The 26,546-nt window shown below is 40.3% G+C and overlaps 1 protein-coding gene across 1 annotated transcript in view; it reads right to left on the minus strand.

The window, feature by feature from the left end:
- LOC310990926 (netrin receptor UNC5C-like) overlaps positions 1-26,546 on the minus strand; it is a 192,034-nt gene that overhangs the window by 59,492 nt on the left and 105,996 nt on the right. Inside the window, exons 3-4 of the mRNA XM_083978488.1 lie at positions 18,461-18,604; positions 6,147-6,250 (exon numbers count right to left, since the gene is read on the minus strand). Of these exons, the coding sequence (XP_083834614.1) occupies positions 6,147-6,250; positions 18,461-18,604 (248 nt within the window). The remainder of the gene's footprint in view (positions 1-6,146; positions 6,251-18,460; positions 18,605-26,546) is intronic.

Genomic DNA, 26,546 nt, shown 5'->3' on the forward strand with positions numbered 1-26,546 from the left:
GAGACAGACGCAGACAGGCAAACACACAAATATTCAAATAGACACCCACAGTTACACAACACACACACACACACACAGAAATCCATAACCCCACCTGTTATGCACAGTCTGCTCTGCCCGGCCCCTCGGGTAACTTTGGATTTCAAGATAAAATGTAATTTTCCAGTCATACTGCATCTATATAACAAAGAGCCTCCTAGCATTTATGGAAAACACACAACCAAGTGAATACAAACTTCACATCACAGCATACTTTCAGTTAAGTTTTGCAACTTCAAAGGGTGATTCAATCATCTTAACTAATATAAATGACCTTGCACTAGAAAAGAAATGTTTGAAAATGTATAAATACACAAAAACAAACAAACAGTACAAAATAAATTAGGCAAATTAAAATGACTCAAACTATGAGTGCTTTTTATTTTAAGTGAGACATTGCATTTACTGCAAGTTCTCTCTGAATTATCTGCCTTTGTCCATAAACTCTTTCCTGTTGAACTGCTGAACCCTCCCCGCTGAATCCAATAGCCTTCCATCAGCTTTTAAAGGCTTTCTATCATGGTCTAAAAAGAGATTTAGATGTTTCTACAGGATTTCACAATGCCTCAAATTGTGTCTCTCAGGAGTTTTATATTGAAGGAGAGAGAAAAAAACATGTAGGTAGAGGAAGCTGAGTGATGACAAGAGCAGCACTGTCAGAGGAAAGAGAAAAGGAAATAATGGTGCATTGCATGGTGTGTGCACATTTTCTTTGCAATGTCAGATTGGTTTGACCCCGGCCTCTCAAGGCTAACAGTTGTGCAGCCGTTAAAATGATCCCCGGCTAATCTGTCGCATAGTGTACCTCTTGTCTTGCTTTAGTATAAGTGTCTAAGAGAGAGAGAGAGAGAGTTTGGGGCTAAATCTGCACCTGTATCATTGTAAATGTTGTACATAAATGTGTGGGTACATGTGTGTGTTTGGTGTGCCTGTGTGTGTTTAGAGAGTAAAGGCTTTGGTGTGGCATGTTGACAGCCACGTGATGCCAGCTGGGCATTACGATGTGGGTGTCACGTATCAGGGCACCGACCCTATCACACTGTCAACTTTACAACAGTCATCAACTGGTCGACACGGCAACGGCTACCACTAATATTAGAACATTTTTAGAGAGGTCACAGGACAGCAACAACAAGGGCTGTCAATCAGAGAAAAAGGATTGTTTTCTCTCTCTCTGTGTGTGTGTAAGCATGTGTGCGTGTAAAGGCTAGCAAAAGGAGGAGGAAAGAGGAAATAGAGAATGGGCATGATAAGAACAAAGGAATAGAAAGTCAGAAGTGATATAAAAAAAAGATATGCAGGGCTACAACCTGAGGTCATCAGCAGGTTTTAAACCTAAATCCCTCTAATCAGCTTCAGCAGACCGGGGAGACAGACCAATCCATTTGCCCTGAGATCCCATTATGACAGCAGAGAGGAATGGAAAAGGTAGCAAATTGAACAGAGTGGAAAAATAGCTCTGAGTGTCTGTCTGTCTGTTAGTGTGTGTGTATGTGACTGTGTGCACATGTGGTATGTGAGCAAACCAATGTTCATGAATGTGCGGTAAGAAAACAGATAAGGCAGCATAGTGCAGCAGATTAGTGAGACAATCGTTCACTTTGGTATAAAAGCATGAAATTTGGCAGAGATACTCTCTAAGGGTCACTTTTTGAGAAAAAGATGTTGGCCACGCAAAAATTCAAAATGGCGGCCATTTTTTCAAGATGTTCTGTATTTAGTCTAGTAGGAAGAGGGGGGTATCATGTATCCCCTGAAAATATACTTCAAAACAGTGTTTCTACATTGGAAAAAATGTGTAGAAAATGATGAGCTATGTTAAAAAGTTGTCAGAATGTCCTATGTATCATTTTTATGCAAATTAGTGCCGCCATTATCGAAAAAACCTAATTTCACTATATCTCAGCCAATATTGCAGATAAGTGAACAAATAAGGTGTCTAGACCCATGTTTTGAGGGTCAGAGGTCATAATACAACTATTCATAAAGTGATCACATGTTGGTGCCATGCCAGTAAGCAAACCTACCAATTACAAGACGCCAATATTGGAGATACCAAATAAGGTGTCTAGACAGAGGTTGTTGTGTGTTTAACCAAGGTTTATTTGGATCAAAGATCATAATAGAACTCTTGTTGATGTGACCACTCTTCTCTTTGCCATGCCAGATAAACAGTCAAGTAAATGGTCCTCTTTCTCCTCCTCGTCCTGTTCATGCTCTCCAGTGTCATGGGGATCAACCAGTGAAATTGGTAGGATCGGACCGCTCCTTCATCAGTCTTCATCCACCCCTGCCCCTAATCATAGGGTTTTGGTTTTTCCAGAATAGGTTCATCAGCTCGCTTGTACAAGGCACGGACACGGACACGGTAGTTCACACGTCGGGCTTGTGGCTTCAGAGCAGAGTGGCATGGAGGAAGGCGACCCAGGTCAACCTTAGACTTGCAAGTGGGTTTCTTGTCCTCCCCCACCATGTTGCGTAGCAACTTGGCACGGACAACATCCACTGAAGACTCACAACTCTGTCCAGACATCAGACAGGTGAATTGCTCCAACTGCCTCAGCATCTCAGGCTTGACACTCTAGCAGTCACTGAGTTGACTGAATACGTGAAACCTGGGATTCTTCTTCAAGGGCCCCACCTTCCTTCTCCCTTTGATGGCACTGGTACAGTCTTCTCCACTGAACACATAGAACCCAAGAAGAGTGGTGCGGTGGTCTTCTCCTAGGGATTCTGCAATACTACTACTGCCTGGCTCCGGTGCACCTGTCCCCACTGATGTTGAGATGGATGTGTTACAGTACGAGCAGAAGCTGTGGGCAAGGCTGCTAAAGCTGACTTCATCAGACCCCTACAGTGTGAAGATCCAGGAAGCTTCTTTAACCCAACACCAACAACTTCTCAACATCTCTGAGCTTGCAGAATCCCTGGGAGAAGACTACCGCGCCACTCTTCTTGAGTTCTATGTGTTCAGTGGAGAAGACTGTACCAGTGCCATCAAAGGGAGATGGAAGGTGGGGCCCTTGAAGAAGAATCCCAGGTTTCACGTATTCAGTCAACTCAGTGACTGCTAGAGTGTCAAGCCTGAGATACTGAGGCAGTTGGAGCAAGCTGATGAACCGATTCTGGAAAAACCAAAACCCTATGATGAGGGGCAGGGATGGATGAAGACTGATGAAGGAGTGTTGAGTGTTGTGGTTCTGTGGTCCTATCCTACCAATTTCACTGGTTGATCCCCATGACACTGGAGAGCATGAACAGGAAGAGGAGGAGAAAGAGGAAGGAGAGGATGAGTTTAACTCTGATGATTTCAGTGAAAACGATGATGAGTGATGCATAGTGGAGAACCATTTACTTGACTGTTTATCTGGCATGGGAAAGAGAAGAGTGGTCACATCAAGAAGAGTTCTATTGTGATGTTTGATCCAAATAAACCTTGGTTAAACACACAACAACCTCTGTCTAGACACCTTATTTGGTATCTCCAATATTGGCGTCTTGTAATTGGTAAAAGGGTTAGGTTTGCTTACTAGCATGGCACCAACATGTGATCACTTTATGAATAGTTTTATTATGATATCTGACCCTCAAAACATGGGTCTAGACACCTTATTTGTTCACTTATCTGCAATATTGGCTGAGATATAGTGAAATTAGGTTTTTTCGATAATGGCGGCACTAATTTGCATAAAAATGATACATAGGACATTCTGACAACTTTTTAACATAGCTCATCATTTTCTACACATTTTTTCCAATGTAGAAACACTGTTTTGAAGTATATTTTCAGGGGATACATGATACCCCCCTCTTCCTACTAGACTAAATACAGAACATCTTGAAAAAATGGCCGCCATTTAAAATTTTTGCGGCCAACATATTTTTTCCCAAAAAGTGACCCTTAGAGAGTATCTGTGCCAAATTTCATGCTTTTATACCAAAGTGAACGATTCTCTTGAAATATGCAATTAATTTGCTGCACTAGCAGTAGTAATGAGCAATTTAACGAGGCTCTGCATGTGTTTGTTCCTACTGTTCAACTGATGTCACAATTCAACCTATTTATTTGCTTTACTTCCCTCAAAAGAAGAATTAGGGATTTCTCGACGCAAAAGGGCGAAATCAATGTTATTCCTCCTTCTGTCTCATTCTGTTTGTGCTCCACCTTCGTCACTGCCACCCCTCCACCACCACGCACTCTCCCTCACTTTGTATGCTGGTCTGTCTGAGTGCCTCCCTTGCTGCTTCTCCTTCACTTTCCGCCCCCCCTTCCCTCTCTCGGGGGAGCTGTGTACTTAGGTGCAATTGAAAACGACTATCAAACCCCTAGGAGCAAAACCTGATTCAGAGACTCCTTATCCGGTAGCGCAGCCCTCTCTCCAAGTGCTGTGCTGCTCCTCCCCAGTGACCACCTAAATGAAATTATGTCTTTTTATCCATTCAGGTGGGAACGCAGCCAGATGAAACCAGCAAAGTAAAGAACAATCTGAATTGTAAATGACATTCTTCATAGTAGTTAAGGCCCTCGGGGAGTTGAAGTGACATGTGTGGCTCTTCCAAAGTGGATGTTTACTGTGCGACTTGTTTGATGAGTGAATAACATGTCAATGTGCTGACAATGTACTTGAGGCAAAAAATATTATCTCACATCAAGCGACACAGTTGTTGTGGTAGTGCGAATATGTGTTTATGACAACTATATTCATATGTATATATTCCTGAAATTCACACTTGTTCAAATTACTAGCGTGGGTGGTAATCTTTGACCCAAAGTGTCCTTGGGCAAGGCAGCATACAGTACCTATTACTTGAATAGCAGAACCACTGATAAGCTCAGTAAAGTCAGTGTGCAAGTGACAGCAATCACAATTTTTGTTTCCTCTTGCAACAGGGTTGACTACAGTTCAGGTTTCAATAAAATGGGAATGTTTTCTCATAAAAAGGAACATGACGGAACATGAAGGAAAACAGGAAATCCACTCCCAGTCATTATGCTCATTCTTTTCTGCAAAGCTCAGGTTGGAGAGTGAATATTGGAAATAATATAGGAATGTAGGTTAAACTTCTGCAGTTGCTGAAATTTCTACATGTAACTTGTGTTGCAACTTAAATTGGCTCACTGGGGACATCTAAGATTAAGTTTAAACTGTGGGTCTTTGTGTTGCCTGCAGCAGCAGAGCTTCTCCAGTAATTGCCAGTCAAAACAGGATACAGGGCCTGGTGACAATTTAATACAGATATTGTTCCACACTGTGAAACATTGATATTGAATTTCAAAACATTTAACTTATCATTTTATACAGGTCCTGTTGTATTAAGGTTCCATCATATAAACATAATCATATTAGGCCCAAATTGCTTTAGTTTTACGATACTGAGGCTGTGTCTCAGAAGGTACAGTAGTGTGGGCTGTCAACTAACCAGAAGGCCAATGGTTTGATCCCCGACTCCTCCAGTCCACATGACAAAGTGTCCTTGAGAAAAATACTAAATACTAAATACTAAACCCTGAATTCACCCCTGATGTATGATTGTGTGTGAACGTATGTGTGAGTGGTTAGATTGAAATGTGTTATCTTTAGCACTGTGTGTACGGGTGAATGAAGGGCTGTGGTGTAAAGCACTTTGGGTGGTCATAGAGACTACAAAAGCGTTATATAAAGGCAAGTCCATTTACCATATTATGTGTTATTGGTGTTAGTTAAAGAAAAAAAAAAAAAGGAAACAAACATGCAAAAAATGCCATTTAACCAAACCTGTCAAAAAGGTCAGAATGTATTTTTATTCAGCACAACCCTTCAACCACTGACTGCAGACTGTGGAGTGTGTGCATGCACCCATCAAATCTCTGCTCTCTGCTGCCTGTCATTCACAGTTCCAGGCAATTTCAGAAAGTGTCAGTGTTTTCTGTGGTACTCTCATGTTATTCCGACTTGATGGTTTCCATTTTTATATTTCTTTTTTTTTTTAACATCCTCTGTTGTCTTCATTCTGGCACCACGTCTCTTCTGTCACTCCCTCACTCAGCTCCAGCTGTCCTCTCTCTTCATCTCTCATCTTACTTTGTACACATCTCAGGTGGAGGTTAACGATAATGTTGCACATACCTCGGCAGCTGGTACGCCCTTTGGGGGGCGACACTGTAGCAGCACTTCCTGATCCAGGGATACTTCCTTTCCCAAGGGTTCCTGCTCAAATGACTTCTTCAGGTCTGAGAGGACAAAAAGAGACAAGAAATAAGTGACTATACTAAAGGAGCTTATCATGGCAATTTTGGAAATGTACCTTTTCAATGCATTTTGAAACCTAGTATTATAACTCTATTTCTGCCTTTAAAAATTGTTGAGGTAAGGTAATTTCATAGAAATTATACTGTTACATGACAAACAGAAACAACACCATTATGAGAAAAACTCTCAATGGAAAGTGAGGGTGGCCATTTCGCAAAACATCCCATGATTCAGCAGTTGGAGAGACCATTTTGGATATGCTGCCATGTCATTGTAAACCCGGCTCATTACCTCATTTCCACTGCAACAATCACACAGTAATTATAGAGTCAGTGGTTGAAGTCAGCCATGCATATGTTCTCCTGTCACTTTAGAGATGTACACAACAAGGAAAAACACTTAGCTGTATACTCTCTATTCAGACTTGGCTCATGCTCGCACTGAGATACGTATGCACTATTGTGCACATGCGCGCGCCGCACGCACACGCACGCACACACACACACACACACACACACACACACAGCTGATCAAGCTATTAAGTGCTTTAGCTGCCTCACACACTAAACACAGGCAGCTTTGTTGCATGCTTGCCCCTCAATCACTATGCACAATATTTAACCCCGCTTCCATATAGACTTGCCAGAGTTCGGGGATCTCAAGCAGGCCAAAGACAATAAATGATTCACACTAATGGTCCACACGCTGTGATAAATGACAGCATTACAAAGCAGCATGGAATGTACCGCCATTTCTTTCACCGAATGTTTCAGAGAGGCCTCAGCTGTTTTCATTTTGAGGAAAAATTGCTCACAGTAGCAGACTTAAAGACAATTAGCCAGACATTTAAAGAAGAACAACAGAGGACAGAAAGACAAAACAGACGGGGACGGAGAGAAGGCGTCAAATGATGTGAATGAAAATACAGAGATCCTTGTGGGTGGATGGATGAATGGACGGATAAAGGACAGTTTTGTTTAACTTATCATTATGCTGAATATATTTTTTCTCTGCATCTTTGTCTCTCTTACTGCCACTTTTCCTCCACGTAGTTTGGCACAAAAGACTGAACTGTATTCATCGGGAGAGGTTCAAATAGGAGCAACAACTCTTCAGCTGTTTATATTTAAGTTTTCTCTATAACTTTCAGAACAAGTTTCTTTAACTACATTTTATATGTAGTTTTATAAACTTTCTTCCAGTCTCCCTCTGCCTAGTTTACACCCCTGACACTGTTAACTTTTTTATCACTCTGTTCTTCAGTGTAACCTTGCCATGCTCTGGATTGATGGATTTTATTTAGTATATACAGTTAAAACATAATTCACAGCTTTTCCGTGAAGCCGCATACTCTGCTGACTTACAGCATACATGTATCACTGTATAGACAGCTGTGCTAAACACATGTGAAAATAATTAGCCTGCAAAAGGAAAAAAAACAAAATATAAAACAAGCTGTAATTCGAGAGGGGTGGCAGTGTTGCGTGACTTAGCAGGTGACTATTTATGACGCTGATCAAAAAGTATATGGATTTCTGAAGAAGCACATACTGTATCAGCGGGAGAAAAGTGCAAGTCCTGCAAAAGGATTTATGAATGGCCCTAGTGTATCCATTACAAATGTGTAAGATTAAATCAACAGCAGAGTACTGACAGTCACTAAGAAAAACTGTCCATCAACATGAACTGGCAAAAATTTACAAATTCACACTGTAAAAAATCTTTAAGGTTTTGATTACTATGTAAATATGAATGACTATTATAGAGATATAGAAAAGATATTTGCATACACATGGAGGTGTGGATGAACAGGCATGGTTGTTTTTGTTTTTGCTTTAAGGGTCAAATATCACAGATGTAATCAGCACTGGATACTTCTGGTACAAAAATTAAGCGTGTATTTTTAAGTGACATCTGAAGGTTTGTTGATGTGGCAGCATTAACAGCACTATTTTAGTTTTTGGGACATATTGATTGAACCTGGCACTAACACTGAAGTTTCTCACTTTGCAGAGTTTGAGAGTCACTTTGATAGTTTGTGAAGGGTGGCTGCAACTGAAGACAAATCCTCTGTCCTTTAGTTTTTATAACCATACAGAAAACTTTCATAGGAGGGCATTGTGTAACTGTGTGTGTGTGTGTGTGTGTGTGTGTGTGTGTGTGTGTGTGTGTGTGAGTGTAAGACACAGAGAGAGAGGGAGCGAGCGGGAGAGTTATCCTTGTGTCCTTTTACTCTCCTGGTTCCCAGGTGTACTCTTAATCACCTTATCCGTCAGCTGTGGTACACCATTTGTGGACACAGGCACTCACTAGATTTTTTTTTTTGAGGCTGAACCGGTTGGGTCTGACTCACTCTCTCTGTGTTTCATCAGGACGGTCACCTTACAGTGGCTCACAGACGTGGAAGGTGGCGGAGTGAAAGAGAAGGAGAGGTAGAATGGGAGGAGGAGGGGGTTGAAAGATGAGCGGCAGAAACAGAGCTGAGGAGAAGGTGGGTGAAGTTGGCAGCATACACTAAAAGACCACCTTACTCTTTCTTTCTTGATACCAAAACCACCTGCTTGGTCTTCACCTATTAAAATCTTTTTTCATTCTCTACCGTACTTTCCTTATAGAACCGAACAACAGCTCTTGTCAGACCTCATGCCATCTTTGTCTATCTGCTTTACAGTATGTCTATCACATCAACCAGGCATCAATCAAGCTTTGATTGTACCTCCTTTGTCAACATCTCAGTCTTAATGTAAGAGAAAACAAAGAGAGAATGTGTCTAGCTACAGAAGTAATAAAATAAAAGTATGAATTCAGCCTTTAAAATATAATTCAGATATGCTAATTTCTAATAATTCTTCCTAACTCCCACATACAGATGTAAGGGCTGGAGAGCCAAATGGGAAATTGCAACTCCCAGTAGAAGACCTCCCATTTAAATCGCAGGCCACAATTAATTATTTGCATGAAAAGGCCAAAGCTTTGGATTTTAATAAGTTGGTGGAAAATTCTTCACACAAATTGGTGAGGAAGAAAACACGTGTTTACTACAGCGCAAACTGTTAAACTGTGTGTTTATGGCTGATAAATAGATATTTTCAGACATTGTGATCAATACTTTTGTGATCAGTTTGACATGCTCTCACTGTGTGATACCGTGACACTGAATGTTCAGAGTGAAAAAAAAAAGTGATTGATTTGTGCATTTATTAATTTCTCTGTGCATTTATTCATTATGAGAGGGTTCTAGCTCCATATTTACTGGGTGGATGATATATTTTAATAGTATACAGCAGGAAGTTAATGCTAACAACCTTCATCATACATGAGTCACACAGTAAAAAAAGGAAAATCGAAAAGTCACACAGATTCATACTTAGAAAGTAATTTCACTGGTTTCAAATGGGTTGCTTATTATTTCCAATATGGAAGATCTCCAAATGTGGCAACAAATCTGCATGCTGATCCATGTGATTCCTTGATAATCTCCTAAACAAACAATACACATGCTGATGCTGCTATTGGAAACCAAGACCCCAGGAGTCAAATGCCAACCATTTGCACAAAATGAAGAGGCCAGGGAGTTTCTACATGCAAATGTCCTCTGGCATGTGTCATCAATAACTAATACTAATAAAACAACACTAGGACTAACTGGAGAACAGATCTTGGCTCACAGTATCAATCACTCTTGCCAGCTTATGTGTGACTGCTGAGCTACAGACTCATGAGAGGTAGCCAACCACTTGAATCCATTCGAGATGATCGTGCAAACTGCTGTCTAGTAATTCGCCACTGACAAAGCTCAGGATTCCCCAAATTCTCCAGAACAACCTCCCACCTAAACGACGAGGTTCACTCTCACGCAATATAAATCTACTCATTATCAGATTCCACGTACAGAACTGTATTGGTTAAGAGAGTTATGCGAGGACACAAAGTATTGCTGAGGCTGAATGATAACTTCATAATACAGTCAATCCCTGTGGGGGATGACAGCCTGAACAGAGCATGATGGTTCATTATGGGAGTAATCACCCAAAGCTTTAGCCCTAAATCCACCACATGGCTACCCACACGACGCACAAAGACACACGTACATGGGCAGATACAGAGAGACAAAGAGAGAATGATAGAGACAGAGAGATACTGTCACAGTGAGGAAAATACACTCAGGAGATGGAGACAAACAAGCAGGCACAACAACATACATACACAGAGACACAACACCACAACACAAAGGGTGAGATACTCACAAGGGGATGGAGAAACAGACACGCACAATCACGTAACCACAAATGTGCAAAACAACAACTACAGATGCAGGGAGGGGGGATGAGGAAGTGATTGAGGGATGAGACACAGTTTTCTCATGCCAGCCAATTCCAGGAACAATTTCCTGGTCTTAATTAGTGAGGGAGATAGTGAAATGAGGAGTTGGCTGTGAGAGTTGATTTCCATAAAGATTGAGAATGAAATTAAATGAGATTAAAGCAAACTGCTCAGGGGATGAGCAGACAACACACACACACACACTAAGCTGGGGGGTTCTAGCAGACAAAATTTCACTAGTTTGGTAGCAAGAGTGTTAGAAAAGAGTGTGACAGTGTGTGCATGCTTCAGAGAAAAGGAGGGAATGTGACGTTGTATCCACAACACCAGGGGACCATAAATTCACCTCAATGGAAGGTGTGTGTTTTCTGTGCATGTGTGCAAATATGTGCCCAGGGGAAATATGTGCAGGAGAGGAGGGACAGCTGTGTCATATCAATTCACTGACCCCCTTCACTCCCACGCTGCAGATAATGTTATCCAGCTTCATAAATATAACAAAAGCTTAGATAAATTCACTAAACAACTTTTTAGAATTACAACAGGGTTGAAAAGTACAGAGGGCAACCTTGTAAAGAGTTCTTCAGCGTGAACTCATTGATATACACAGTAAAGCAGTGTACGCATCTATTCATGACCTCAACACCTCTCATTCTCCCTGCCTCATCGTCTCCATCCTTCTGTGTCTCTCTCCGCCTCCTTCCTCCCGCGTCTAAAACTTCTTCCACTGCTCAACTAAAACTGTTATTATGTTTGTGGTTAGTTTGTTGCCTCAGGCACCTCTACATAAGCACATTTCAGAGCAATTATCCAAAATGGGTGTATCTGCCTGCCTGCTATCCGTGCCAAATCATAACGGTTTCCCCTGGTAGAGTTGCTCAAGCAATAAAGAGCCAGGTGAGATGCTTGGGAAGAAAAATAGCAGGGAGAATACCCTGCTGGAGTCTCAGAGAGGATAATTTGGACATCCATGATGATATGCAATGGAAACAATCAGACCTCTGGCTTACAAAACAACCTAAATGATGTCAGTGATAAGGCACACAAGAGGCTATGATAATATTTAATAAACAAAATGTAAATAGGTTTGTAATTAAAACATATTTATATTAAATGATAAAGGTTGTAGACAAATAAACACTTTCCTTCTATCATTTAAGTGTGTTGAAATAATGAAGTGAAACTGTTCTGTTTATGTCTCTTGATAAGAAAAACTTTCCAGCGTGTGACTTTGTCAAACCTTCTTATGTATACTGTAAATAACATTCAACTTGAACATGACACTGGTCCTGAGGAGACTTTAATGTCAGTATGGTCTGTTTCAAAATGCCAATAAAATGTAAAAATATCAAAAATGAAAGAAATGAACGTGGACTGTGACCTCGTGCGTCACAGTCATTTTCAGTGTAGTTACAGAGGGAGTCATTTTCTCTAAGTGACTTTGGGGAGTCTCTCCCCACTCAGACGAGTTCTTTCACCGAACTCTCCACCCTGTCATTTCAGCACTTCACAACCTGTGATCAGCTCCAGACATCAGATGAGGTCTTTCCATCCGCAGTCAAGTCAACAACTCAATTCACTGACATAGGTTTGGCATTCTGAAGCACAACACTCTCTTTGGATCATAGTTTGTGAAGTGCCTCATTAAGGATGGAAAATGGCACAAGTGCCTGTTTACGACACACACACACACACACACACACACACACACACAAACAACAAAAAACTGAATTACTGTTCACTTCTCATGCTGGTCAATGAATTGCCTTGAATATAAATCAGAAATGTGGGTCCAGCAAGAGAAACTTATGAGTTGTGTGTAACTTTCTGTGAAAACAAACACTGCATTACTCAGTTTTTATTTATCTCTATAAAATACCAAAATAATGTCATATTTAATTTATAAAAATATTTACACTTTCCATTTTTATTTTCTCAAATATCTCAGCTCTGACTTAGTATTTATCACTGTATAAAATATAATAGCTATTGTTTAACAGCTCAATTTAATTTAGTTTATTTTTTGTTTTAACCTTTGACTCATGTGGTCGTGGAAGCTGCTTCAACTGCACCAAGAGTGATTCATTTCTCTCACACCGATAATGATAATAGTCTACTACCAACAATGAGTACCCGGAAATGTTGAGTACCCCAAAGTTTTATGTTAGAAATATATAGTATGGGTCCCCAGTATTCAGAAACTGCCGGATGCTAATTTATATATATTGGGCAATTAGCACAATTGACATAATTAGCATAAATTAGCATATTTTGCCTATATGGGCAATATTTCAACAAAATTGACTTGGCTGATCTGGGCAATATTGGAGTGGTTTTAGGGGTTATTGATGATGCTGAATCCATTTCTGACATTTTCAAAATTCTAAATGGCTGTCTAAACCGGAAGTGACCAGATTTTAACCGCCAGTGGGCCGATTTTGATGGATTTCAATCTGGTCACTTCCGGTTTAGACAGCCATTTAGAATTTTGAAAATGTCAGAAATGGATTCAGCATCATCAATAACCCCTAAAACCACTCCAAGTCAATTTTGTTGAAATATTGCCCATATAGGCAAAATATGCTAATTTATGCTAATTATGTCAATTGTGCTAATTGCCCAATATATATAAGTTAGCATCCGGCAGTTTCTGAATACTGGGGACCCATACTATATATTTCTAACATAAAACTTTGGGGTACTCAACATTTCCGGGTTCACAATGGAGCCCTATGGGCTGGCAAGTAGACTATAAGAACAATACAAAAACGAAAAATAACTTCATGGATTGATTTGCATGCGTATATGTAATTTCACTCACACTCGAAAGTGACTTCAGTTCTGTGTCACTAAACTTAACACTGTGGCTTACCACTTTAACACATAAGAGTACACTACAGCAGCCTTTGACATCTGGGAAAACGCTCAGTGGCTCGAAGCAATGGTGAGACATTATAACCACATACACACACACAAGCACACACATTCACACACACACACCCACTCTGGGTTCTCACTATAAAAATGTTTATTCAGTGTTTGTGGCCACCGTGACGTCTCTCTAAAAGCCAGAAACCAAGACTGTTGATGATGTCATCCCAAGAAAAAAGCACTGAGGGTTTTCCACTCAGTGTTAGGGTGAGTGTAGATGGATAAACAGCACTGTCTTCTTGGTTCATACCTACACTGATTTGCATAACAAAACTGCTTCTGTGTGCCATTTCATGCCAAAAAAAGGTCAAATGTCATTTGACTTGTGGTGGTTGCAGCAATTTGGTTTATGAGCTGCTGGGTAAGTTTCATACCAGGGAGGCTGGCTAACCCAATGCAGTTTTTTTTCCAGTTGCTGGGTTACAAATGACTGGGTCTAATGTTATAAGCTACGTGCAGATTTAAGCCTTAATGAGTATGGAAGAGTTCTGGTTTTGCTTAAAATGCTTAAAATCTCAAGCACAAACACAAGAAATCACTGTTGAGCTGTGTTTTCCTTGGTGTAATTCAGCCATGATTGAAGGAAAACCTAAATACATGCAACTGAGACATTTGCATCATAAACAAAACAGTTTAAATTTTAGTAACAGACATTTTCCAGTTGACACAAGTAGCTGCTGGGCCTCCTGCGTCCCAGTGTGTCTGGACTCCTGATTGCTATGCACACACATGTCTCAGTGGAAGGTGGCAGAACAAATTGCCATCATCTGAAATTTGTCTGTGCCTGGGTGTTTGTGTGTGTGTGTGTGTGTATGTGTGTGTGTGCGTGTGTGACCTTGACATATTGCTAATCCGCTGAAGGAGAAAGACTTGACCTGATAGCTACAGGGCCAAAGAGCATGACTGACACTGCATGCACATTTGTGTGTACGTACGTGCCTGTGTTTCGCTTACTCCAGCGTACGTGCCTGCAATGCTGTGCATGACTGTGTGCGTGAATGTGTGTCTGTGTTTGTCACACCTGCTTTATAAACTTGAATTAAGCTGCCTGAACCACCCATAACTCAGCTAAAGTGCCCTGCCGCAAAAGACCAACAAATGACTCTGAGATTTAATATCTCTGACTGTGTGTGTGACACTTTTACAACCACAACACTGATTGCCATTATCCAGCTACAAACTGCGTATTTACTTACTGCCTTGAAGTGTTAATTCCACAGTTATTAAAACAGCCTGAAGAACCCAGAGAATGAGAAAGACACAGGCATAAAAAAAAGAAACAAGCCTGAGTGACAAAGACACAATACTGTAAGCATGGTGAGAAAAACTGAGAGAACAACTAGAGGAGGGGGATATAATGGGAAGGGAAATAAGAAAATTAGTGGGAAGGGGAGATGGGTATGCGAGAGAGAAATGCTGAATTGCTACTGCATGGTGCTGTAGAAAAGACACTTTGCTCAGCAAGCTCTAGCTGCCAGGAAGCATTTTAATCACAACAGTAGATCCAAATAGGAGCCGAAAGCAGGGTAGGTCAGGAGGTTGGGTCGATTTGAAGTAAAAGGTTATCGCAAGAGGAGGCTGAGTGTAATCAGATCTAGTTAAGGCAAAAATCACTGTTATAACAGAGACAGAGAATGTGAAGGACAGAGGGACAGACAAAGTCAGAGAGAAAATAGACACTACACATAAAAAAAGGATAACTGAGAAAAAACTGAAGAGAAGGGGAGTAGAGTAAAAGAGGGGCTGGATTCATATCATCTTTCTCCTGCCTGATATCTATTGGCCCATCATGCCCTCTTAAAGGTATTCTCCATCACCATCCTTCTGCCTAACCTCCAGGAGAGGTCTTACGTGTGTGAAATACTACTGTATATGCTGCGGATGTGAAACACATGAAAAAAGGGGGAAAGATGGGTAGCATACTGGGTTGCCTTTGATACAGGGTAGACACATGTTTTCTACAGTGTAGATTTATAATTGTGTATAGAACAGTGGGCAGCCCTTAGACAGTTCAAAATAGGAAAATCAGAGTAGACATTGTTATTTTAGCCTAGTGTGATATGAGGTAATTTCACCACCAAGTTATTATGAGCTGTGGGATCACAGGTAGAGGTTCTGCGGTGCATTCTAGCAGTTTACAGTGTGAATTATATTTTAATGATTTAGACTGAGAAGCACAGCAGAGGTGGAAGAAAAAGTAGATGAAACAGGTGTAAAGTGAGGTGCAGTAAACTCACTGTGACTCATGTGGCATCTCGTGCTAAAAGCTGATGTCACGTGATACTAAAGGTGGAGTGGACACTTTAGAGTCAGTGACTGATGCAGACAAACACATTGCCTCTCTCTCTCACACACACACGCATCTATACACTCAGACATACCTTCATGCTGTAGTCACGCACCATGTTGAAAAGGTACGTCACTGAACAGTACGGCCTTCGGTGCTTTGTTTGCATGACGGTACTCAGAGTCTCAGAAGCCTGTATGTATGTGCACTTGCCTGCATCAGTCTCTCAGCATGTATCAGACCAGAACGTTAGCCAAAAACAGCACATTACCCAGCATTCATTGCACCCCAAGGACAGCCTATTCCATTTGTGAATGTTATTAGCCCACAGTAGCTTAGAGTGATATGTCTGTGTCACTCTCTCATGACGGACAGAGAAGCATCCTCAAATGGCAAAGCACTACTTTATTTCAGACTCAAATTGTCTTTTAAGCTCACCAGGCAAATGAATTGTCGCTGTGGTAATACTTCCCCACTATACTGCGACTTTTACTGGATTTTATATTTCATAAGCTTCAGTTAGCTATTTTACTACAGTTTGCTGTTGTATTGTATGTCTTGTATTTTAATCAAATAATTTAATTTAAATTGAAATAATGTTCAATTTGTGATGTGATATACAGTAGTACAGTCTATATAGTGTACAAACCTACATTAAATAAATAAATGCATGTCTGTAAGTCAGTGCGTAAATAAATAAACTGGGCAGCCAAGTCCTGCAAACGAAAAAATGCGTGACACATTTACAGCCAAATAAAATAACCTGAAGTGGAAAAACAAGGGTAAACATGATGGATTTCCTTCTGCAGCAATAAGATCAACCAGGGAAAACAGGTTTGCCAGGGTGTGTGTCTGTTAGACTGATATTGTCTGCTAAAGTGCTACATGTGAGGATGTGTGCAGTTTGTTGTTGTGTGTGTGCTGAATAGTCTCTGAAAGCCCCCAGTTGTCCTTTTAAGAATTCACTCAAGCAGAGCCACATGGTTGGCGTAAGCCAGGTAAATAGCAGAGGTGGGGTCGGGTTTGTTATTGGTATTTCTTTTTTGCTCGACCCTTCAATAACCTGAGCACTCAGACAAGTCCCAGTTGTCTTATAGGGCTGAACTGACCAGAGCGCTGATGCTTAGAAAGCTACGGTAGTAGGTCCAATTCTCAAGCCAGTGAAAGGAGCTTTGAAGAAACAATCCATTCTGTTTTATGAGGCTTAAGCTGAGAGAACAAGTAAGGCGTTTTAGGTGATTTCTATCAAACATCTCAACCCCCTTGCCACATGGTCACTGCAGAGCTGTCAAGTGAACGTCATTCACCACAGGATCCCTAACCTTTTCTTCCCACTGTTGGACAATTGCTGGGGTCTAACGATCCTGAAATGATTTCTCCATGTGATCACTGCTAAAAAGTGACAGAGTCAACTTTGGTTTAGTCTGGCCTGTGTACTTCTGGTGACCTTATAGTCAGACTCCCAGTTGTCTTATTAAATTCTTCACCAGACCATAACAGGAAGCTACTGAAGGCAGACTAAAGTTATAGAGCAAGTTTCTGCTTAGGAAAGTGTGTTGCAATCTATCATTTTGGCGTAAAATAAAGTTTTGTTCCTGTGAGTCTTTGCTCTTTTTGAGTTTTTCTAGTAAGACCATATACACAAATGTTAACATCAAACAAAAGGTAAATAGACAGTCAAAGTTGTAATCATTTCATTTTCACTGCATGAAACCTAGCTGCCATTTTTGCACAAGTTGCCTTCATACTCACAAGATGTTCATGGGGAACTTTATCACGTCATTGTTCACTCATTCATATATTTTTCAGTGGTCCATATCAAGTTAGGGTTTTTGAAAAACAACTATTTCCTACAGCTGTGGGTTCGCATTGGTTTAGCCAGTGAAATACAAGGTGACTTTTATTGTGAAACTGTTACAGGAAGGACAGTGTATTTGATTGGGGTTAACATCAATAGTGACTATTGGTTGAAACAGATGAGGCAAAGGTAAGAAGTGTTTTCTCCAGTGTTAAACTGGTTTAAGATCATTAACGTAATGTAATGAGTGCTGCCAAATCAACCAGCCATTTGACTACAGACAACTCAAAGTACTAAAAAAGTAGTAAAAATGCATCCGATGTGCAATACATATCATATTCTGTGTGTATTTGTAAGTCTGGTATTCTTTCGAAAGCCACTTTTAACTAATAAGTTGATATTGATGGTAATGTAAGTCGGCATGTAGAGTGATCAATAAAGTGTATGTTGAGTTGATGAAATATGTACATGTTCTATATATGAACCTGTCTGTCATGTTCTTTTGTGATTGAGTGCTTTAATAATTCACACACTCTCCATGCTTTCTATAAGCTCTTCATAATCTTCCTCTGTCAGCCTTCCCCATCCTCTAAAGTCTGCTGTCTTTCACACAAGGCTCCTTTCATAAGACTGGAGCCAGCAGAGTGGAAGTGATAACTCCGTCTGTGCATGCATGATTGTCTGTGTGTGTGTGTGCCTTTCACTTGGGAAACAAAAAAGACCAAGTTTGTGTTTATTTATGATGTTGCCTGTCTTCACATGCAAATGTCACCCACCCAGCAATCACCCATACTTTTTTAGACAGCATGTGCACTCATGCGAAAAGACCTTGCGTGAACTTTGTGTACTCACATGCCATGCGGACATATGCCTTGCGACTTTTGGTGGTTCCAGCAGAACTCCAGGCCACACACTGACACCAGTAATCTTCAAGACCAAAGAACTCCTCCACTTGCTGTCGTGTTATTTCTATACTGGCTTCTCTCACCACCAGACCTGTAGAAGAAAGGAAGAGCATTGTTGCATCATTTACATTATCAGCTTATATCAGATTGAATTGAAACCAGCTACCAGTGAGCCACCAAAGGAGTAAAAGCTAAAGTCTATTTAAGCCCCTGCTCTTGTGATATTGCTTTTATGTTAGCTTAAAAAGCAACAGTCAAAGCGGTGCACAGTAGATGTCTTTGCAAGTAAATAGGGGTAGGGGATAATCATACAATATCTACTGCTGTTTACAAATGCAGGTCACTTTACTGAGTAGATTCACACCGGATTTAATGTAAACTTTGTGAGATTGTTCCTTTGCATTTCTCCGGCTTATCTCCCCCTGCTCCTCAATTCCCTCTTTTCTCTGGTGTTTTGAAAGCAGCTCCATGTGAAGAATAAGTGTGAGGTTTAAATAGCTGCACCCTACCGATAGGTCTGCAAGGGAGCACAGATAGGGAGGACTGCAGAGGAAAATAGGAAATGAGGAGCTAGGGATAAACTTCGGATTAAAATATGGACGACACATGAGAGAGACAAGAAGAACACAAGAGGGAAAGAAAAGACATTGAGGAAATTGTGGAATTGCTTGACACAAGAACGGAATAACGATGAAAATGAAGTAGGAGGAGGAAGAAAATAGGGGCTGATGAATAAAAAAAGAAGTTTAAGCTCTCAGACTAGAAAGAAAGAGGAGAGAGAAATGAGAGAAACGGCAGACTTGTAGAGGTAATGAAGAGCAACACGACAGAGGCACAGAGGGAGGAAAGGAGAGGCTGGCAGAATAAGAGGTGGGTGAGGGCAATAAAATGTGAAACGGGAAGGAAAAAGAAAAGGAGATAAAAATGGGTTTTAGGTAAAAGTAGTGGGGAGTGGGGAGTCGACAGGCAAAATGCTATGAGAAAAGATCTTGGCAGTTTATTTCAGGTTCAGCAGCGTTACAAAGACCCAAGAAACATTCTCTATGGGGTTCCACAAATCTGACTTGAGCCTATTACTTAAGAAGACGCTCAGTAAGTTCTTGCCACTAAAGAAATTGAGAGACAGTTATAGTAAGCAAGCCAGCATAGAGGCCAAAGGGGACAGAGGGGAAGGCAAAAAGTGGAATTCAGAGAGCAGGATTGTGATGGACTAAAGGCCATTAATGGCTGGCAAGAGAATTAAAGAGAAACTCAGAAACCCATGAGGGCAAAGAGTCAGAAAGGCAACAAAAGCTTCGGAGAAGCCAGAGCTAGGAGATGGAGAGAAATGGCTTTTGAGACAGAAAAAAATAAAGATTGATAAGAAGGGATATTACAATGGAAGAGATGGAAAGTTAAACGAGAACTTAGATGATATGGCAATTCAAACAGCACTAGGGCACAGGGGGCAAAGAGGAAAGTAAGGTAGAGATTAAAAAGCATGTGGAAGATACTGTCGGCACAACAAGGGATAATTGCCAGTGAGTGGGAGAAAGCTTTGAGGGCAAAGAGCAAAGTCGGTTAGAAAAACTAGTATGAATACTAGCACCAAAGCAAACCAGCAAACAAGGGAGATTGTTACACAGCTTAAATGGATGAGCAAGAGATGGAGCAGGAGAGATAGGGGCTTAGAAAATTGTAGCTAAAGAGGCAATTATAACCAGCAAGCAACCCAGGACTAAAGCTGAGACAACTAGTAGGCAGGCAATTGCAATGAGCGAAGACCACAAAGAACACAGTGTGATGACAAAAAGGGAGAAAGGGATAGGCAGGAGGTGGAGACCAGTGAGCATGCAACTGCCGAAGTAATGAGGAAAGTGAGGCAATTAAAGTCAGTGGTTCAAATGAGGCAGACAGCTGGTTATGGCAAATGGACTCAAACAAATGCAAAGAAAGCATATGGGATGGTACACTAACGGGACCAAGGGAGTTGGGGACATGGTAAGAGCTAGGGAGCAAAAGAAATAAACGGAAAACATATGCACATTTAAAGCCTTTGCATCATTGCCTACATGGCTTCATAATCCAAAGATCATAAACTTTTAACAGTATTGTATTGTTAAATCAGTGGAGCAGCTCAGGTTGTAACCAATAGCTACATGCACAGAGACATGCAGCACAGAAGAATTTGTGGAAAGTATAGAATTAATTTGCGCTCCACGCTGTCCTAACTACTCTGTACTGCAGAAAAAAGGAGCAGTTCATTTGCAGCTAATTGTAGAGAATAGTCTGAAGTACAGATACCGGTATATAAGTCTGTGATCTATACTATTTATTGCTTACAATAATACTGTAGTGTACTGTAGAATGTGGGATGGCAACTGCACCTCAGGTGTTCTGACAGAAAAAATGCTGCTGAAATGCAAAGCATAAAATGTTTCCTTCCTCCAGGTAGAGAACTGGGGAAAGCTATGTTTTATAGTAGCACTTGTGTAGCACATCCTGATATATATATACTATATTCTAGGTTACCTAAAGGTTTACATTTCAACTATGCACCTGACATTATTTCAAGTTACTCACTTTGTTTAGAAGTGGTTCAAAAAAAAAAAAAATCTGATTTTTCTGATTTCCACAGTAGTTTTATTTATCCAATTTAAAATAAATGTGAATTGGCTCATCTAGGCTCATCAAGCAGGTAATGAGATTTACAAAATTCATTCCCCATACATGAGTGACCATAAAAGCATTTAGCTGCTTCCAAACTGTTTTGTGATTGACTTTTTGCCAGGGTGAATAAGGCCAGTAAAATGTTATACTTTAAAGAGGAACCTGGAGGATTGCAACGGGCCAATTCCAATACCAGGATGACATACACAGCTTTGAGGAAACAGACAGATAGGGGGGGAAACAAAACCAGAATTGCACATACAGAGAAAAACAAAGAGCACTGCGGTGCTGAGGGGTTTTCACAGCAGGTAAAATCAATGGTTGTAATGATGAAATGTTCAGTGAGGCTGAAGCTTAAAAAGATGCACCAATGTCAGACTACCTGCTCAGTTTGGACAGAAGGTCAGAATAAAAAGATAAAGAGAGGAGTTTTCAAATGATCAACAGCTATCAATAATTTGAACCTCTTCAGGGAGGGAAAGGATCACTGTGAGAGCAACTGAACATTACTCCTATTGGTGATAGCTAACTAAAGAGGGAACTGAAATAAAATTAATAATAACACACTACTACCACTGCAACTACTACTCCTACTACATATAATAATAACAATAATTCCACAATACATTGAATAATGATGAGTTACAATGCCCTGAAAAAAACACAACAAATGCACAACACCAGTGACAATTTGGGTAAAATAACATATGAAATGTATAGCCTACAGATCTGAGGTAAGCTTATCTGCCTTTGTTGCCTTCCATGCATTTCACTGTGTTTACATGAAAACGACTGTAATTTGAAGCTTACAGGCTTGTCATAGATTTAGATATAATGTGTTGTCCTGCTGTTTCATCTGTGTGACAGCTGGAGACTAAAAGTACCTGTGAAGACTAATAATGGCAAATAAGAATGCAAAGGTTTTGACTGTAAGACATCATAAGTGTACACCTACAGTAAACGTACATCCTGAACGAAAACACATTTCATTGATTTCTTCCAGTGTCAACACAAAAAGCATGTCAAAAAAAGTGGGACTAGACATAAAGAAAATAGAAGACAGATGTCACTGGATATGGAGTTGTGCTGCTGAAACCTGTAAGTCTCCATTGTTTGCTTATGCAAAGCACACGTAGCAAATGTTACCGAATTACACAAGGCTTACTATGGTGTCTTATTTTGTTTACAGTGCTCAGAGCATTCACGTCACTCTGTTATAGGAAGACAAGCATGGAATGTAGGTCTCTTATAGCTTGACAATACATCACATCGACAAAAACAGCGCTGTCAGCTCGGGGAGGTGAGGGGAAACAAGTGGATGAAAAATGGAAGTATCAAGACAAGTGGATACTGTCGCAAACATTTCTATCAATCACAAAACTGTGCAAAATCCTCAGATATTTCTTTTATTCACAGTGTCAGTTCTCATAACAAAGTTTACTAGTCAGCTGGGAGGTAAATGTGGGTGAATGCCGTTTGCCTGGTCTGGACTGTTTGACAGAATGCTAACTGGAAGTTAACACAGAAAACATATACAGTATATACAGATGAGGGTGGACTGTAGAAGGGATACATGTATTTTTATGTTTGTGGAAATGTAAGCCCACTGATACTGTGTCTCTTCATGTGATTAATCTAGACTTTTTTAGACTCTTTTTGGTGGCAAATGTAAACCAGAAAATAGACCGATCCACAATATATCAACAATAGAAAGGTCTTATACATTGTGACTTAGTAAAACCTGACACATCATGTTCTTTGGCTACCAGCAGAGCTGCCATATCCACGGCTCTCTACAAACTATCACACCCAGTAAGGACTAATGGTCTATACTGCACAAATTGGACCTGGTTTATAAAAGGAAAGATTGAATCTCCTTTACTGTAAATACATTGTAACCAATTTTGGAGAATCTTGTTTACAAAGTCCACGACTGTATTTGTCAGTACTCAGTGTAAATTGATGTGTCACCAAAGGCTGAAAGTCAGGAGCTTTTCATGTTTCAAATTTGGAGGAATGTTGGAGGAGAGACAGATGATGATAAGCAGCTTTTTTTTCACAGAAGTGATAGGGACAGCGGAAAACCCATGTTTTCTAAAAATGGATTTACACAAGTGTAACAAAAGGCAGACAAATGCTGAGTCAATTACTTAATCTCCTCAATGTCAACATAATTAATGGGTTTGGTATGATTAACTGGATTTGTTCTTAATTAGAAACATTTACAAACATTTACATACCGTATCTTTGTGCTGTACAGGCAATACATTTTAATCATAAGCATTTAATTCAAAGTTTTTATGATCTGAGGATTTTAAAAAATGTAGATGTGCACTAAATGGGATTGTTTGACTTTAACAGACTCAGAATCTGCTGTGGGAACTACAGGATACTCTGGTGGCCAAAACAATGTGTTTCCTTAGTGCCGACCTGCTAGACCTGCTCAGTTTGTTGGTCCATTTTCCCTGCTGTCAGCTTTGACTGACTGATGGCAGTGGGTGTCACCTGGCAGAGAGTACAATGAAAGGTGCAATCCCATCCACAGCAGCCCGTGATCATGTCCAACCCCTGGCACTTTTTCCTCTTTTCCTTTATCATCCTCTCCTGTCAAAAACATGATGGACCTGGCTGGGATGCACTTGTTATTTGTGCTATTAACTTCAAAAGTCACTGTTGGGCATTGGACAATGAATCCCAGCCAAGTTCATCGCTTTTTAGTGTCCGCTGTGTTGTGTGCATTTGTAGGGTATTTGTTGTCAAACTGACGAGGAGGAATTCTGAAATTCTAGTACATTTGCAAGTCTTTTCTTAAGTTGCAGGGCCAACATAGTGCGTCACTAGTTCTTATGGTATTTAAATAATATGTGCATAAAGAGTCTGAGTCCAAAATTTGGATCCCGCTGTATTCTTTCCATTTCCCTCCTCTCCCTTTCCCAAACTGCACAGACACAGGTGGAGAAAATGAGACAGAAACAGTTATGGCAAAGGCAAAAGTGTCATGTCTTAATTAAATTGAATCAAAGGAAAAATAAATAGATAGAAACAAGCTCGTGAGAATTTACATTCAGGAAAACAGCCAGCAAGTCAGGGACAGACATGAAAACAAAAACTGGCGGTTTTTAGGCTAAATGGTTTAGAAAATAAAAGAGATAAGGGAGCAAGGGAAAAGGCACTCAGAAGCTTTGTGGTGTTTAAATGTGATCAGTGACAGGTCAAACAGACAGGCCTTCAGGGAAAAGACACAGAGACTACAGAAAAAGTCAGCACTGGGTATTATTATTTCATCAGTGCCACAGAGGGAGAGTCTGACAAAAGACAAAGGCATGAGGTCAGAATAAATATGTCCAGGGAAGCAAAAACACAAACAGGCCTGCAACAAATATGACTTTGGTGAAGAGCATGATGGTCATTTTTAGTTTTAAACTGCTTCAGAGCCACTGCATTGACTTTACATGACCACTTTAAATCAAATTGATCTCTGATTTAGCCGTGTCTAGTAGCTCCCAGTGGCTCTGTTGCTGTTTGTGCGCATGTGTGAGATTTGCTGTGAGATGTTCATTCGTCGCTGTAAACCACTGGATGTATGATGTAAACGCAGAAGAACATCTCGCAGCAAATCTCATGCATGTGCACAAACATCAACAGAGCCACTGGGAGCTACTACTACAACAACAAGGCTAAAAACAATTAATTCATTTTTTCCAAACAACTTTTTCATGTCGCGGCTTCAGGACACAGTACAGAGTCAGTACGAACGTAGTATGGAAGTATTTTAAAATGATATTATATATATTACAGTATATGAAAATCTGTTTCCATCCCCCTGGAACTCCTAAAGCGTTTTGACAACTACGAAAGTTCTCCAAACCCTTCCTTGGCATGACAGTGAGTAGAAAATTGGTGAATTATCGATTTTGGGTGAAATATCCCTTTAAAGGCCTGTCTCACAAAGATATATTAGACTGGAGCTGTGGAGTTAGACTTTTTAGAGATGTCAATAACCCTATGCCACATAATCTCAGTGCTGCCATCAGTCTGCACTGTTTTTAAGCTTTTACTTATTTATTCATCTCATTTTAAATTTCTACTCTCTTAAATGAGTTTTGAAAGCAAAGCACTGTTGTATCTGTCAGAAAACATGTTTTTTTTTTGCATGAAAAACATCTTCATTTACCCAGATTTGATGGGAAATTAGCACTACTTTAGATTGTCAACAACTAAACAGCTTTATGTAATGAGTGTGGACATCTATTTGAAGTAGATATAAGCTATAGTCAAAATCAATCTTTGTAAAAGCAGCCTCTGAGTTAATCCTGGTTGAAAACCAATAGGAAATTTAGTTCTGAAGTTTTAAGATATCACTATCAGCCTCATCATCAAAACACTAAATGAGGAAATGTCTGTCTACCTACTGTGCAAATGAAACTGTCAGAAGTAGCTGTTATATCGCTGGTATGTAAGTAAGTATAAGTAAGTAAGTAATAAAGTATTTGCAGTATTTAAACACAATACAATTGAAACAACTGTCATAGGTATGTGAAACTAATATCACACAATTCAACGGCAGAGTCAGATGAGACACACTCTTAGAAATGCATTTCACAGCCAGTGCTCGAGATCAGGGAACATGGCATGTTACATTACCCAAAAGCCCTCAATAAATGAGTACATTAATATTAGAAGAATAGAGAGTAAAAGGTGGAGACAGGTCAGGGAAAATGAAATTGAAAAAGTAAAATGACAACAGCACGAGAGGTATGGAGAGAAAGACAGAGAGCAAGGGTTGACTGAGTTCTTCGTCTGCAGCGGGAAATCATCCAGGACATCGACAGAACAGAGTCACCGGCCTGTGACCAATTGAACGCTCGCAACGCATACGGTGGACTGTGTGTACACATGCACGTGTTTATGAGCGTACATTCTCTTAATGGCTTCCACTCTGACATTGATTGATCATCACAGTCCCTCCTGGTTCATGTGTGAATACCTTCCGAACGTGTGTGTGTGTGTGTGTGTGTGTGTGTGTGTGTGTCTTTTTGCGTGTGTGTATATATGTGAATGTCATTGAGCATGCACATTTGTGTCCTCCGAAAGAGGCAGTGAACCAGGGCATTCCAGGACACAAGAGACGGTGTAGAGGGAGCTGCAACTTAACTAACAAATCACTTCAAACAAACACAGACACAGACATGCCGGACACACATTAAAATAAACAGCACTGCAATGTACACATACACAGGCAATTTCACTGACAATTAACATTTTCTCACATCCAGAAAAAGCACAATCAGCTAATAAACAGCTGAATATACAACCTGATATAAATGCAAAGCCACTGACACAGAAGCTAATTGACCTCTTTTATGAATATTGATGGTTGTTAA

The sequence above is a fragment of the Trachurus trachurus genome, assembly GCF_905171665.1.
Source record: "Trachurus trachurus genome assembly, chromosome: 9".
Taxonomy (NCBI): Eukaryota; Metazoa; Chordata; class Actinopteri; order Carangiformes; family Carangidae; genus Trachurus; species Trachurus trachurus.